At 45.0% G+C, this 15197-nt stretch overlaps 1 protein-coding gene across 1 annotated transcript in view; it reads right to left on the bottom strand.

Annotated features, from left to right (window-relative positions):
- Positions 1–2204: 2204 nt before the first annotated feature.
- The window catches only part of LOC306930059 (uncharacterized protein), a gene marked incomplete at both ends in the record, with an annotated part of 43697 nt that continues 30704 nt past the window's right edge, over positions 2205–15197 (bottom strand). Inside the window, 5 exons of the mRNA XM_079510802.1 lie at positions 2205–2536; positions 5755–6351; positions 7179–7322; positions 8298–8435; positions 11082–11339. Coding sequence (XP_079366928.1) covers positions 2205–2536; positions 5755–6351; positions 7179–7322; positions 8298–8435; positions 11082–11339 — 1469 coding nt within the window. The remainder of the gene's footprint in view (positions 2537–5754; positions 6352–7178; positions 7323–8297; positions 8436–11081; positions 11340–15197) is intronic.

Below are 15197 nucleotides of genomic sequence, written 5' to 3'. Positions count from 1 at the left end.
TAATCTTATAGCCTCCACAATCCATTGCGAAAGTCTCACCTTCAAAATGGGTTTAGCCTTCCATTGAGAACCCCAGGCTACAAAGAGCTGCTCACCCAGCCTGAAGGGGGCAGTCCTTGACCTGTAGACTTTCAGGGCCCTCACGGGACAGAGACAGTGCAGTCTCCTGTCCTCCACCGATGAGAAGGGAGGGGGATGGAAGGACGTGAGGTCCACAGGCGCGCAGCCTGAGGGGAAGGTCTTAGGTAGAAACGAAAGGTTCGGTCTAAGTGTGACCCTGGTGTCATTACCGCTGAATCTCAGGCAACTGGTCTGAGGTGCGTAACTCCTTTCATGAACTGACGGATCAGCAGGTGTTCACTGACTGGTCTATTTAATTGTTCATACCAACATGATAGGGCGCTATGGCCGCTAGGTTGACTTTGACTGAGGAGAGGCCCAGACCCCTGTCCAGGAACTCCTGCAGGAAAATCAAAATGTTCCTCACAGATGCTTGAAAGAGGAAGACCTCTTCCTGTCTGTTCGAGCACCAACGTTCAAACACATGCCATGCTGTGTTATAACGTCGTCTGGTGGAGGCAGCCCTGGCTCCGAGCATCGTTTCTACGACATTCGGAGGCAGGCCAGTCGCTTCCAGCGACACCCCTGGGCCAAACCCAGAGATCTAGGTCCTGAGGACGTGGGTGAAAGATCTCTCCTCCGGCCTGGGTCAGCAGGTCCCTCCACAGGGGGAATTGCCACGGTTCTTCGAACAGGAGATGGACTATGTCCTGTCTCCACGATCCCCAGGCTGGACCTACTAGCAGTAGCTCTGATCCCTGAGTTCGCACCCTAGCTAGGACATGCGAAATCAGTTCCAACGGTGGGAATGCGTAAAGCAGCCCATTGATGCGCTATCACATCTAGGCCCAGCGGAGGGGAGCCTGACAGAGAGAAGAACAGCGGGAGCTTGTTGTTCGTCTCCGAGGCGAAGAGGTCCGCCCCCGGTGTGCCGAGCCTGGTCCAGACCAAGTCCGCTACCCTGGGGTTCAGGGACCATTCGCTGTAGCGTAAGGGTCCCCTGGACAGTAGGTCCGCCCCTTCGTTGAAGTGGCCCGGGACGTGGCATGCTGTGAGTGACAGCAAACGGCTGTCGCACCACGTCAGGAGTCTGTGCGCCAGGGAGCACAGACGAGAAGACCGGAGTCCCCCCTGCCTGTTGATATAGCACACCGTCGTGGTGTTGTCGGAACGGACCAGGACGTGGTGACCTCTGAGGAATTGTTTGAAGTTCGAGGACACTTTCACTCTGCGTTTCGTGAATCTGGTGGACAGTTCCTCCGCTGCCTCCGTGCAGCGGACGAACACTCTGGGACTGAGAGACATCCCAAATGGGAGGACCGTGTTCTCGTAAGCCTTTCCCTGGAACCCAAACCGCAGGAACTTCCTGTGAGGTGGGTATATAGGGATGTGGAAATAGGCGTATTTTAGGTCTATGGACGTGAACCAGTCGCCTGGAGCGCACCAGCGACTTGGCCGTCAGCATCTTGAACTGGAAAGACTTGAGATGCTTGTTGAGTATCCGTAGGTCCAGTATAGGACGGAGGCCTCCCCCCCTTTTCTTGACCAGGAAGTAGCAGGAGTAGAACCCGCTGCGACTCTGGGCCAAGGGTACCTCTCTGACGGCCCACTTCTCCAGCAGGGAAGAGATCTCCTGTTGGAGAACCAGACCCTCCTGACCCATGGTGTTAGTGAAGATGACTTCTGAGAACGCTGGGGGTGTCCTGGCGAATTGGAGTCTGTACCCCTTCGCTCCCACTGTGCCAAGTGCTTGGCCAGTGGGTTCTCACCGGCCATTGGAGGCACCCTCCGTCTGTGGGCGGTGTTCCCTGGTGGACCAGAGAAAAATTGGGATGACCGTCTCCCCAGTGGCGTTCTACTACACCACTGACCTCATGTCGTGCCGCATTGCGTCGGGGAGCCCATGGGGCTCCCGTGGCAGTGGGCTCATGTCCCCCCCTGTGTTATTTTTTTTGTTTTGTGGCAAGGCCTTTAATACAGAAAATACAGAAACAGCTGTATTTGTGTAAACAATATCCAGGGACCTGGCTACAGGCCCTCCTGTGCCATGGTCCATAAGCACTTTGCGGGCGGACTGGACGTGCAGTCCGAGACTGCTACGTCGGGTGATGGGCCCGGTGCGTGGGGGGAGGGTCGGGTGCGTGTCACTTAGACTGCTGGTCCTTGTTGGGCTTGGCGGTGCCCTTCCTACGACCAGTCTGGGGGCCTGTGTCGTGACGGCGCTGGACTCCGGGGCGTCGTTGTCGTCCATCTTTATCACCGGGTGGGGCTGGCCTGGAGGGGTCCCGGGCCCCATCAAACCTGTCAAGACGGGGATGCGGGCCCTGGCGAGCGTTCCTGTTGCCTACAGGATGCTGTTGGCATTGAGGAGGACGAGGACGCTGGCGAGGAGGTTGTCCCTGCGCACGACCCTGAGCGCGGGGACGCACGGCACGGGGGAGGAAGGCCGCCAGGGCCTCGCAGCCTGGTCGCTGTACTTCCACGGACCACGTTGGGCCGGGGCATCCTCGGGTAGGGGACGGTCGCGGTCCACTATGACCTACGTCGGCAGTGTGTCACGGTCGTCGTAGCCTACTTCGTCCAAGGCCCTCTAGTTGTCCAACGGTTCCTGGAATGGTGGCAGCTCATCCATAGGCTGCTCCTCATCCAGTAGGTCACCCATTCCTGGTCGTCGGCCAGGAAGAGAGGGTGGAGGTCGTCAGGACTGAGAGCGGGGCCCAGTGGGCCAGGCGGCGTCATAGAAGTCCCATTGGGGAAAAAGGTGCGTTGGGGAAAAAAGGTGCGTTGGGGAAAAAGGTGCTTTGGGAAAAAGGTGCGTTGGGGAAAAAGTTGCGTTGGGGAAAAAGGTGCGTTGGGTCATAAATATGACAGTGTAAGACCATATGGGCCATAAGAAAGTCTACATTTGTCAACAGAAGTAATAAATATGACAGTGTAAGACTTTTCTCACCAATTTGGGCCATTATTACATTATGAACTTTTATTACATTATGAACTGCCATGTGGTTATTACATTATAGAAAAATCTGTTATTACGTTATGCGCTCATATTTATATTACATTATGAGCTGATTATTACATTGAGTTTTTATTACATTTCAATTATTACATTATGAGCCCTTATTACATTATGAGCAGTTATTACATTATGAGTTGCTACAGACCCCCAATATTATATGTAATTGGCCGCCGACCCCCATCTGAAAATATGTAGTTGCAGGGACCACCCCCCCAGAAGCAAAGATTTGAGTTAAAAACGTTCGCTCTGAAAGAATATATATTCATTAGATTTGCGCCACATTTTCACGATTTAAAAAAAATAGCAGACCTACAAGCCAAATAATTTGCAGGCAGTTGGCGTTAATTACCTCACGCTGCGCAAGGGTATTCAATATAGCGCTCACACCGTCACTATAATTATAGTTTGGTAAACTGAAATGAAAAAGAAAAATAAGTCGAGTTGTCCTGTCGAGTTGAAACGCTGCCTTGAATTAGTTGGAATGTGACATTTAGAAGACAATGGCAAGTCGTCAACCCCCCGCCGCGGGTGGGAGAGGTGTGAAGAGCATTAGAAGAGATGCAGGGAGAGAGTGGCCAATGGAATTGCACAAAAAACACGGTCATCTTGGACATCTTAGCCGTCGAGTAGTAGGTGAGTTGAGTTCAGACATGCTAGTGGTAATGTCTGAAACATCCGACGGTATAATTAAACAGAGTTACAATAGAGAAATAATCTACCAACGACAACAACTTTTTGTGCCATGTTTATATAGGTTTTATATACAAAAGATACTTAAGAAACTAAATTGTGGTGGTCTTTAACCAGTCAGGTTGATAGTGTCAGTGAAATAAAGGTATAGGGGAAAGGATAGGTGCTGGAGAAACAGTTTGTACTCGCTCTGGAGTGTCGGTCAGAACATGAGGCAAGATATAGAGTCCAACCAGTTTACTGGGGGTTAAGGTGGTAGCATGGACAGCATACAGATGCACAGGTATTGCGTGAGTGGGTAGGTGTGTGTGTATGTGTGGTTTCTGTGAATAAACCCAGAAAAAAATATGTCAGCTCTGTATACTGTACTAAAGATAATATTAAGCATTCAACACAGGTGAACATCAGGTAAAACACAATCAACCAAAATATACATATTCGGCACCGTGGTTACCTTCATAACATACTAAACATACAGCAGTTATTAATAATGTTCAATACACAGGGGGTTACATTTCCAAGCCACTGCCAATACTACCTTGGTTACGTTTAGGTTACTAAACTAAAGCGACCGCGAAGCGGCCACTGTAGCAGCTGTTGGCAATTATTGGCAATGATTAACTTGCGGATGCAGAGCACCCGCAAATGTAAAGAGGGGAATATATATAGAGACAGTAAACATACATTCCAAACTGTACACTGTAAACAATACACAACCCAGGTAATGCTATGGAACAATCCAGGCAGGTAAACTAGGCAACAATGTCAGGAAATAACAGACGGCAGCCTAAATAGCGTCATGTCCGTATTGCAGATCAGCACATGAGCACACTGGCCGGGTCATATAAATAAATGAAAGAAAGAAAGTAGGAAAGTCAGGAATAAGGTCAAACATCACAGAAACATGTAACACAACTCACCACTGTTCAAAGACGCAAACAGGTAAAGGAAATAAAGGAGTATGAACAGGAGTTCATACTGAGTTTGTGAGCAGAAAAACTCAGACAAAACGCTACCTGCCTGCGGGGCGCGCTCATGCACGCACTTTGGGAGCGTGCCTGTCATGTCTCTTGGACTTTGTAACAGTCAGATTGTGGGATTCCACTTGTCATTGTCATCCTGGAAGAGAATGAATGATCATTCGATTGTATGTTATACCATGTGTCAACTCAAATGGGGAAAATGTGGATTTATTACTATACAACTAACCACTTCCCTGTATGATTCCTCCTCATTATCCTCAGATGTGCATTTTGACCCAAGCATTTGCCACTAACTGCAACTAAAGGCTCCCCCCGCCCCCCCCCCTCATTCGTCTAAGGGCTTTTCCCCTGTATGAGTCCTCATGTGTGATTTTAAATGAACACTCTGAGAAAAGCCTTTACCACAGACATTACAAGTAAAGGGCTTTTCCCCTGTATGAGTGCTCATGTGTGTTTTTAGAACATTACTATGTGTAAAGCCTTTACCACACACGTTACAAGTAAATGGTTTTTCCCCTGTATGAGTACGCATGTGTGATTTTAGATTAACACTCTGAGAAAAGCCTTTACCACAGACGTTACAAGTAAAGGGCTTTTCCCCTGTATGAGTCCTCATGTGTGTTTTTAGTTTACTACTATGTGTACAGCCTTTACCACACACGTTACAAGTAAAGGGCTTTTCCCCTGTATGAGTCATCATGTGTGTTTTTAGACAATCACTATGAGCAAAGCCTTTACCACATACGTTACAAGTAAAGGGCTTTTCCCCTGTATGAGTCCTCATGTGTGTTTTTAGTTCACAACTCTGTGTACAGCCTTTACCACACACGTCACAAGTAAAGGGCTTTTCCCCTGTATGAATCCTCATGTGTGTTTTTAGTTCACAACTCTGTGTACAGCCTTTACCACACACGTCACAAGTAAAGGGCTTTTCCCCTGTATGAGTCCTCATGTGTGTTTTTAGATCACGACTCTGAATAAAGCCTTTAACACAAACTGTACAAGTGAAGGGTTTTTCCCCTGTATGAATCCTTGTGTGCATTGTCAGAGATGTCTTCAGATTAAAACATTTGCCACACTCTGTACAACTAAAGTGTTTCTTCCCTGTGTGGCTCCTCATGGAGTGAGTTTGTTTTGATGATTTCAGGTCCTTGGACAGCTTGCTGCTCAAAGACAATCTTTGTCCTTCCACATGTTTCTTGTGTGATTTCAGTGTGTTTAAAGTTGACTGACCTTCAATGGGCTTCTGCCACTCATCAATGTCTTCAGTGTCAGATTCAGAACAGTGTGAAGAGAGGAGCTGGTCATCACTAGTTGGTTGTGATGTTCCACAGTCCTCTACATCAGCTTGTGTTTTCATGTGTTCAGTTGAGGTGCCGGCTACAGGCTCTGTCTCTCTGTTTTCATCATCATGATCATCTTCACTTTTCACTGCTAGTAATGTCAACGTTGACCCATCAGCCTCCATTGGTCTTTGAAGTAGCTCCTCTTGTTCATCTTTAATCTGTGGTGGTTGTGGTTCCTCCTGGACCAGACTGGAGCTCCTCTCCGGTTGTTCAGTGAAAACCTCCTCTTTACACACAGGGAGGTGCTGCATGGCTAGAAAAAAGACACAAAGAGAGAAAAACGTTTAATGTTTGAACTTTTCCTTTTTGGAGGAACATCATCTTGTCCAGTTTTCAGGGTTTGACATTACATTTTTGAGCCACTTGTCATTTGGACAAGAACATTTACTTACTTGTCCAAGTAAAGATTTCAGAAGACATCTTTTGTTTGTATTGATTATAATGTTGCATTTGAATAGTTACAAATAAGTAACAAGTGTTCAACAGAAGGTTATGACAAAATGACACTACAAGAAAAAAAGAAAAGAAAACTGAAAACAATTGACACAAACTCAAACTGGTTGTTGGAAGTTTCCACAAACATGTTCCAATAATATAATGATTTTTGAGTGTGTCATACATATAGTGTGTAGTGGTGACTCCAGGTCTTAATGTTTAGTTGATGCATTATTTGTATAAATGCAATAATATCCAACAATTACAATTTCTCAAAAAATACCATTTATATTAGGACTCCCACCCGTGGGTCCTGGGACCCACTGCAGACCTAACAACATCACTGTTGTACATTCCGTTTCCTAGACGGGCTCTCTACCCATTCTCTAAAGAAGGACAATATCAGTCACTAGAACCAGGGATGGGTGTTTTCTGTGTATCAACGATGGTTAAAATGGAGTTTGAGGTTGCATCTTCGCATCAAACAGTCAAAAAATGGATATAAAATATCTAAATACTGAATCGAGCAGATTAAAAACTGTCCAGAGTGTTCACAAAAAGCCTGAGTAGACGATAACATTACCCACAATTATTTTGAAAGTGAAATATCCCTTTATGTAAGTAAGTAAACAAAACAGCACATACCTATACGGTACAACTTTACTACAGGTTGCATCTTCGCATCAAACCATACACGTCTCTGGTCCACCTCTGGCTGTTCCTCTGACAATGTTGAATGTCTTTTGGAGGCCATCTCTCTAGATATGGTAGACCTCTCCCTGTGGTGCTCTGTGGAAATCACCAGTAGAAACAACTTGTACATTCAATAAGGGTTTACTGAACAACTGAACAACCAGGAATAGTCTGGTGACCACCGGAGAGACGGTTGACAGCCGGAATGTAGACGGCACCCGGGAGCAGTATGGGTTGGCGCCCCAGCCTGTGTCTTCCGTGAGGGGGAAGCCCAACAACCCCACGGTGAGGCCTTTAGGAGGGCCATTCAGGCTGCTCAGGTGGAGCCTGCAGCACCACCGTTGCTCAGGTGGAGCCTGCAGCACCACCGTTGCCCAGGTGGAGCCTGCAGCACCACCGTTGTCCAGGTGGAGCCTGCAGCACCACCGTTGCCCAGGTGGAGCCTGCAGCACCACCGTTGTCCAGGTGGAGCCTGCAGCACCACCGTTGCCCAGGTGGAGCCTGCAGCACCACCGTTGTCCAGGTGGAGCCTGCAGCACCACCGTTGTCCAGGTGGAGCCTGCAGCACCACCGTTGTCCAGGTGGAGCCTGCAGCACCACCGTTGCTCAGGTGGAGCCTGCAGCACCACCGTTGCTCAGGTGGAGCCTGCAGCACCACCGTTGCTCAGGTGGAGCCTGCAGCACCACCGTTGCCCAGGTGGAGCCTGCAGCACCACCGTTGTCCAGGTGGAGCCTGCAGCACCACCGTTGCCCAGGTGGAGCCTGCAGCACCACCGTTGTCCAGGTGGAGCCTGCAGCACCACCGTTGCCCAGGTGGAGCCTGCAGCACCACCGTTGTCCAGGTGGAGCCTGCAGCACCACCGTTGCCCAGGTGGAGCCTGCATTCTCTACTGCTTCCGTAAACAATAATCACAGCCACCCAACACACATGTCAGGTGAAACGGCTTGCCCGGTTTTGTCGGACGAAACCATAATGATATAATTAAACCATATCAAACCGTGAAACCGAAATACCGCCCAACCGTATCTTGCACCACAACTTCCTACGTAGTAATGTCAAAGTTGACTCACCAGTCTCCTCTTCCTGTTCCTCATTAATCTGTGGAGGTTGTGGTTCCTCCTGGACCAGACTGGATCTCCTCTCCTGATGTTGTGGAGGTTCCTCCTGGACCAGACTGGATCTCCTCTCCTCATATTCAGATGAAACCTCTTTACACACAGACAGGAGGAGGGGAGAGAAGGTAGCGTCAGCAGAGCAACTCAAAGTGCTTTTGTCAACTCAAAGATGACATTTATTCTCCTTATTCTTTGATGAATTGAACAAGGTGGGCCCTCTTGTAAACAAGTGTGCTTTATTGGGTCGTCCACTTACAGTTAACAGTTTTTGTATTGAGTTGTGCTTGAAATGTACTGTAATTCTGCAAACTGTTAATCAATCAAAAATAATGTAATATGCCCTTATGAAACGCGATCTTTCGGTTTGATATTAATTAATTTCTTGCTACGGAGAATAGATTTAACACTAGCATGTCTGAATTAAAATCACTACTACTATGACGGCTAACGGTCAGGCTGACCGGTGTTTTTCGTGCAATTCCATTGGCCACTCTCTCCCTGCATCTCTTCACACCTCTCCCCCCGTGGCGGGGGGTTGACGACTTGCCATTGTCTTCTAAATGTCACATTCCAACTAATTCAAGGCAGCGTTTCAACTCGACAGGACAACTCAAAGTTATTTTTCAACATGTATTTATTTAGCTATGCTCAATAGATAGGTGGAAACAATACGCCAGTCAGTCAACACACCATATTTCACCATATTTTTGATGCGCTGATATATGAAATGAATATGCGCGACAGCTGTGCGTGCGTGCGTGCAAATCAGAAAAGTTTAGGCTACAGACAAAGGAGTTGGGAGTTTGGGAGCGGCCGGCTAGCCACATATTAGCCTATATATATTTTAAAAATACCCAGCATAATTGTTGGGAAGGCTAAGCCTGGCCTAGCCGCCGCCTATGATCGATGTCATTTATATATATTTGATTTATTGTGCCAGCAGAGAGATCCGTAGCAGCAGCACGGTTTATATATACACCATAGGATAGATCAAGTCATGTGACGCATCACCGCCACAAATAGTGCTACAGCGTTATCTAAAATGCACTTCCGCATACCTCACCGTCAGTTACTTGGATATTTTCTCCCTCTCCACGAGAGAGGGAGGGAGAGAGAAAAAAGAGAGCCGTGATGCGTGGAAATCAGTTCCACTGGTCGCGTGCAGAAAAGTTATTTTCTTTTTCATTTCAGTTTGGGCTATTCTGCACATTCCTGCTCTTGTCACCTTGCAACTACGATGCAAAAAATGTGTATAAAGGATTTGATGTCACACATGCATGCTTGTGATGTAACACCAAACATTTCAGGCCTACATGGTAATATTCGTTCAAAAACTATAGCCTACGGTACAAAATAAATGTAGGATGTAGCATTTATTCATATTATACACAAGTCATTTCATTGAAAACAGCCAACAGGAAATGTCATGCACAGCTCAGTCACAATGCTATAAACTTTATTATCCCATATAATTATGCTAAAGATGGCGTGTATAGTCAACATGTATTTATTTAGCTATGCTCAATAGATATAGGTGGAAACAATACGCCAGTCAGTCAACACACCATATTTTCTTTTTCATTTCAGAAACTATAATTATAGTGACGATCTGAGCGCTATATATTCAATATAGCGCTCACATGTCACTATAATTAATTACCCTTGCGCAGCAATTACACTGTCCATCTTTGTATTGAGACAATAAAATAAATACGACATTAGCGTTATATATTGTCATTTTTATATAGAGGGGATACATTATAGGGAAGGAGGTCTATCGCGTTGGAATGATTCATGTCATTGATTCATGTCATTTTTACACTGTTCGTTTAGCGTGCCCTCCGAAAAATAAAGTAAAAATATTTTTGATGCGCTGATATATGAAATGAATATGCGCGACATAGTCACAATGCTATAAACTTTATTATTCCAACATAATTATGCTAAAGATGGTGTGTATAGTCAACATATTTCTTTTTCCGTTTCGAGAAATAAAGTCAGACATCGTTATTTCTGCAAACCGCATATAAGAAATATAACATCTAAAACAACATTTAGTTTATGTAAGTTTGTAATGTAAGTTTGCCTACATGTGGACTTCCACATGTAGGTTGGAATGCAAATGACACATTAGCTTGAACAATGCCCGTCTCCAGCCGGGAGGAAGGTGTGAACAGCACGGCTTGTGGGGGAGAAAGGGTGAGGGCTCTAAGAGCGGTCCCACGGACCGCAAAAGAGCAGACATTTTAGTAGAATTATGTCTAAAATCATATTTCCAAAACGTTTCAGATGAAAAAAAAAACAGAGATGGTTTGAATCGAACATTTAGAAAAAGTCATGCAAGGGGAACTTTCTCAGGACTTCATGGGCAAAGAAAATCCACTTCAAAATTTCAAAATCGGTCAGCCTGACCGCTCCGACGCGCTAGTGTTAAAAGGCACTGTGTGCGCCGTGCCTGTGACACTATTTATGTGACTCTCACCATTTATGCCAAATATCTTAATAGTTATACGTACATGATTATGGGTTCAAACTTTGTGTGCTATACTTATGTACCGGCACAAGCGGAAACAACATGCTGTGTGTCTGACTGTCTTTTAGGGGACCATGAGCTACCAAACTATATTTGTATCGTTACAGTTGTTGAATTACCCTTTAGTCTTGTTAGAATAACACTAATAAAATATAAATTTGTATTGCACCACATATTCCTACGTAGTAATGTCAAAGTTAACTCACCAGTCTCCTCTTCCTGTTCATCTTTAATCTGTGGAGGGTGTGGTTCCTCCAGGAGCAGACTGGATCTCCTCTCCTGATGTTGTGGAGGTTGTGTTTCCTCCAGGACCAGACTGGAACTCCTCTCCTGTTGTCCCTCTTTAATCTGTGGAGGGTGTGGTTCCTCCAGGAGCAGACTGGATCTCCTCTCCTGATGTTGTGGAGGTTGTGTTTCCTCCAGGACCAGACTGGATCTCCTCTCCTCATATTCAGATGAAACCTCTTTACACACAGACAGAAGGAGGAGAGAGAAGTAGACCCTCCAGAAAAGCGTGGGCAAAAACCCTTGATTGTGCGGGTTAAAATCCTTGATTTAGCGGGCCAAAATCCTTGATTATGCGATTAAATATGTGGGGTTTCTCTGCGCTTTTATGCGGTGAAATTGCGGAAAGTTGCGACAGTTGCGGATTATGCGGGAAGTTGCGGAATATGCGGGAAGTTGCGGAATATGCGGAAAGTTGCGATTATGCATAATATGCGGTAAATTGCTGAAAGTTGCGGAAAGTTGCGGAATATGCGGACAGTTGCGATTATGCGGAATATGCGGAAAGTTGCGGAATATGCGGAAATTTGCGGAATATGCGGAAAGTTGCGGAATATGCGGACAGTTGCGATTATGCGGAATATGCGGAAAGTTGCGGAATATGCGGAAATTTGTGGAATATGCGGAAAATTGCGGAATACACGGAAAGATGCGGAATATGCGAAGAATATGCGGGAACTGGAAAAAAGATGATTCTTCTCAAAAAAATACCCTGTTAGGCTACTACTGAATGAACAGGAGACATATTAAAGCATAGTAAAAGCAGGCTACATCAGATTCAGTTTTTTTTTATTTTCTCAACTTAAATCTTATACTGTATTGTTACAAAACAAAAAAAGTGCAATGTCTTACAACTCGGTTGTAGTAAAGTGCTCAAGTTGTATGCAGTCATTTTCCTGAGTCACAAAAAATGTCAAAATTAAAAATAAACCTTAATAAAAGTGAGGTAGAACAATATTTTCAAAGACACACCGTTGTAACTGTTGAAAATCACAGGATCCAAACATCCAAAATCACAGGATAACAGCTCTTGGAAAAACAGATCTCTCAATGAGGCAAACATACTTTTAATTGCTGTTGGGAAGAAACCTCATATCCATGTTTGTCACCGCTAAAACCCTTATGCCTTTATCCCAAAACTTCTTTGCCTTTTTTTTTTTTTACTATTTTGAAAAACATTTTTGATAGTTCAACTAGCCAATCTACATTGACACGTTGTGAGCTTGTAGACTGGCCATTTTAACTATTCAAAAATGTTTTTCAAAATAGTAAAAAAAAAAAAAGGCAAAGAAGTTTTGGGATAAAGGCATAAGGGTTTTAGCGGTGACAAACATGGATATGAGGTTTCTTCCCAACAGCAGTACTATTTCACACAAGAGTGTCATACAGAAGTAGTAGTGAAAATAGACCAGCATGTCACATTGGGAGCTTGTAGATAAGTAATTTTCACTACTAGTGTATGACACTCTTGTGTGACATAGTAGAGGCATAATTTATGGGGAAAAAAAACATGAAAAGTTTAAACATGGATAGTAGTGAAAATCTAAAAAAATAAAATACAAGCATGTCACATTGTGACATGTTGTGAGCTTGTAGATTGGCTATTTTCACAATTTTAAAATGTTTTAAAATAATAAAGAATAGTTTAGGACATATATAAGTTCCGACCCGACAGCAATGACATAAGAAAATGTGATATTTTGTGTAATGGTTCTAAACCTTAGTTAACACAATAATACTGTATTTGCTACAAAACAAAAAGGTGCAATCTACAACTTTGTTGTAGCAAAACTTAAGGTGCTCAATTTGTATGACTAGGTCATTTTCAAACACAGTGGACTCTCATTTAATGCAGGATTTCTTCCGACTGCATAGTCTGGTCTGTCACTGTCCAAATGAATCAATCTTCCTCCATCCCCTCTCCCTCAACATCCATGTCATCCCACTCCTCCAAATCCTCCCCCTCTGCCTCCTTTCCCTTCGCCCTCTCCTCCCTCTCAAACGCTCCACTGAGGATGCGTTGATTATGGCACAAGAAGACCAACGCTTTTAGGTTGTTGTTGGTCGTTGACCTCCTTCTGTTTGACAACACTAGCTTATAGATGTTGTTACTCCGTTCAGCATCAGCTGAGTTGGGCTAAGCGGGACAACACAGGAAGTCTCTCCTGTAGGCCATCCCAGAAGACATCCAAATCCACCACACCAGAAGCTGCAGCTCCGAGTGCTGCTGGACCCAGGGTTGTGAAATAAGAATCAAATTCATCTCTTGGCACATGACTGAAACCTGGAATGGACTTGTAGCTTCCTACAGAGTCATCTAGGAATGCGATGTGACGAGGATCAAACACCCTGACCTCCTTGAGAAATTCTATGGCTGGCTGGCCATCTGACATGTACTTATCTTCAGCATCGACGTATGCCTCGCCAACTGTGCCGAGGATCTCGGTCTTCGTGTGGTGTGGTAGGTCAAACTCCTCGAAGTATTCAGCACATATGTCATACTGTAGCTCTTTGTTGGCAGCAATGACCACCTGCAGATCCTCCAGATAATTGAAGATCTTTATGGTCACTGGGCGTCTGCTCTCGAAGATGTCTAGTAGATTGAGGATGGGTTTGCACTTGTCAGCCATGATATTGATCTGCACATTCAGGGACGGAGCCAGGTTTGGGTCTTGAAGCATGTCATGGAGTCTCTCCACAGACGATGGCACACTTCTGCCACACACCTGTGAATGAAAAACCCAGAAAGAAAAGAGAAAGAATGTGATTAGGTCAAACAGTTAAGTGTTATATATTACTACGTTTTTATTTTGATAAAATAACTAATTGATAACTAATTCATGCTTGTGCATGATTGATAATGATAATTTATTTATTTGTTTATACATTATATATACAAATGTATGTAGGTGTAAGGGGCATAATTGGTGGAGAAAGGGACAATTACTGTTAAGTGAAGTTGTACTTTTTTTTACCTGTTTCTCCATCTCAATGAACTCCTTGTACAGTCCAAAGTACCCTCTGTGGTATTGTACGGCAAAGAACCAAGAGTTCCAACGTGTTGCACAGGGGTTTGGAGGCATGGTCACCCTTTTTCCTGGCAGCTTGTTTGTCATGAAGGAGAGATATCTTCTCTTGCGTGATCCAGCATTCCAGAACATCTGGGAGAAACTCATCATGAAGCTATTCAACTGAACAAAAGGTTTGCGGAAGACATTGCCGATGAGGTTCATTATGTGTGCCATGCACGTGATGTGCAGTGAGTTGGGGTACAGCGCATGAAGAGCAGCTTTGAATGCCTTCTTCATGTATGCTGCATTATCTGTGTCAAACACAATCACATCCTCATTTTTAATGCTGTATTCTTGTAGGCAATTTACAACAGCCACAGATACAGTGGAATGATTGCACTGCTCAAGGAACACTGTGTCTGCAAGGTAGGCCAAGATCCGACGAGAATCATCCTTCTCTAGTGGTGCAAGCAGGATGTTCAACACGCTGGATGTTCTCCCCTCTACATCTGGAGTCTCATCGAAGATCACAGCAACAGGTTTTCCTGCAAGAAGTGTCTTCAACTCTTCTTTTTCCTTCTCATATACGGCTCCCAAGTGTTTCTCTTGCAGCTGGTGAAATCCTGGAATGGCTCCACCATTTATTACCCTTTCATTCAGGAATTTCCTCATTGTAGGGTGGTCACTCTTAGACAAGGGTATGTTCACTGCAGTGCAGGTGGTGACCCAGGTCTCACATAGCTAAAGAAAATAAAATGTATATATATATATTTACTATTGGGCTGTCTTATTTACACACACACACACCTAAGAGCATTTATTTTAATCATTAGTTATTTTTATTAATTTATTTCTGACGCGCGCGCGCGCACACACACACACACACACACACACACACACACACACACACACACACACACACACACACACACACACACACACACACACACACACACACACACACACACACACACACACACACACACACACACACACACACACACACACACACACACACTTCCCCGT

The sequence above is a fragment of the Electrona antarctica genome (genome assembly GCF_951216825.1).
Source record: "Electrona antarctica genome assembly, chromosome: 9".
In the NCBI taxonomy this organism is placed as follows: domain Eukaryota; kingdom Metazoa; phylum Chordata; class Actinopteri; order Myctophiformes; family Myctophidae; genus Electrona; species Electrona antarctica.
This window is presented reverse-complemented; position numbering and strand designations above follow the sequence as displayed.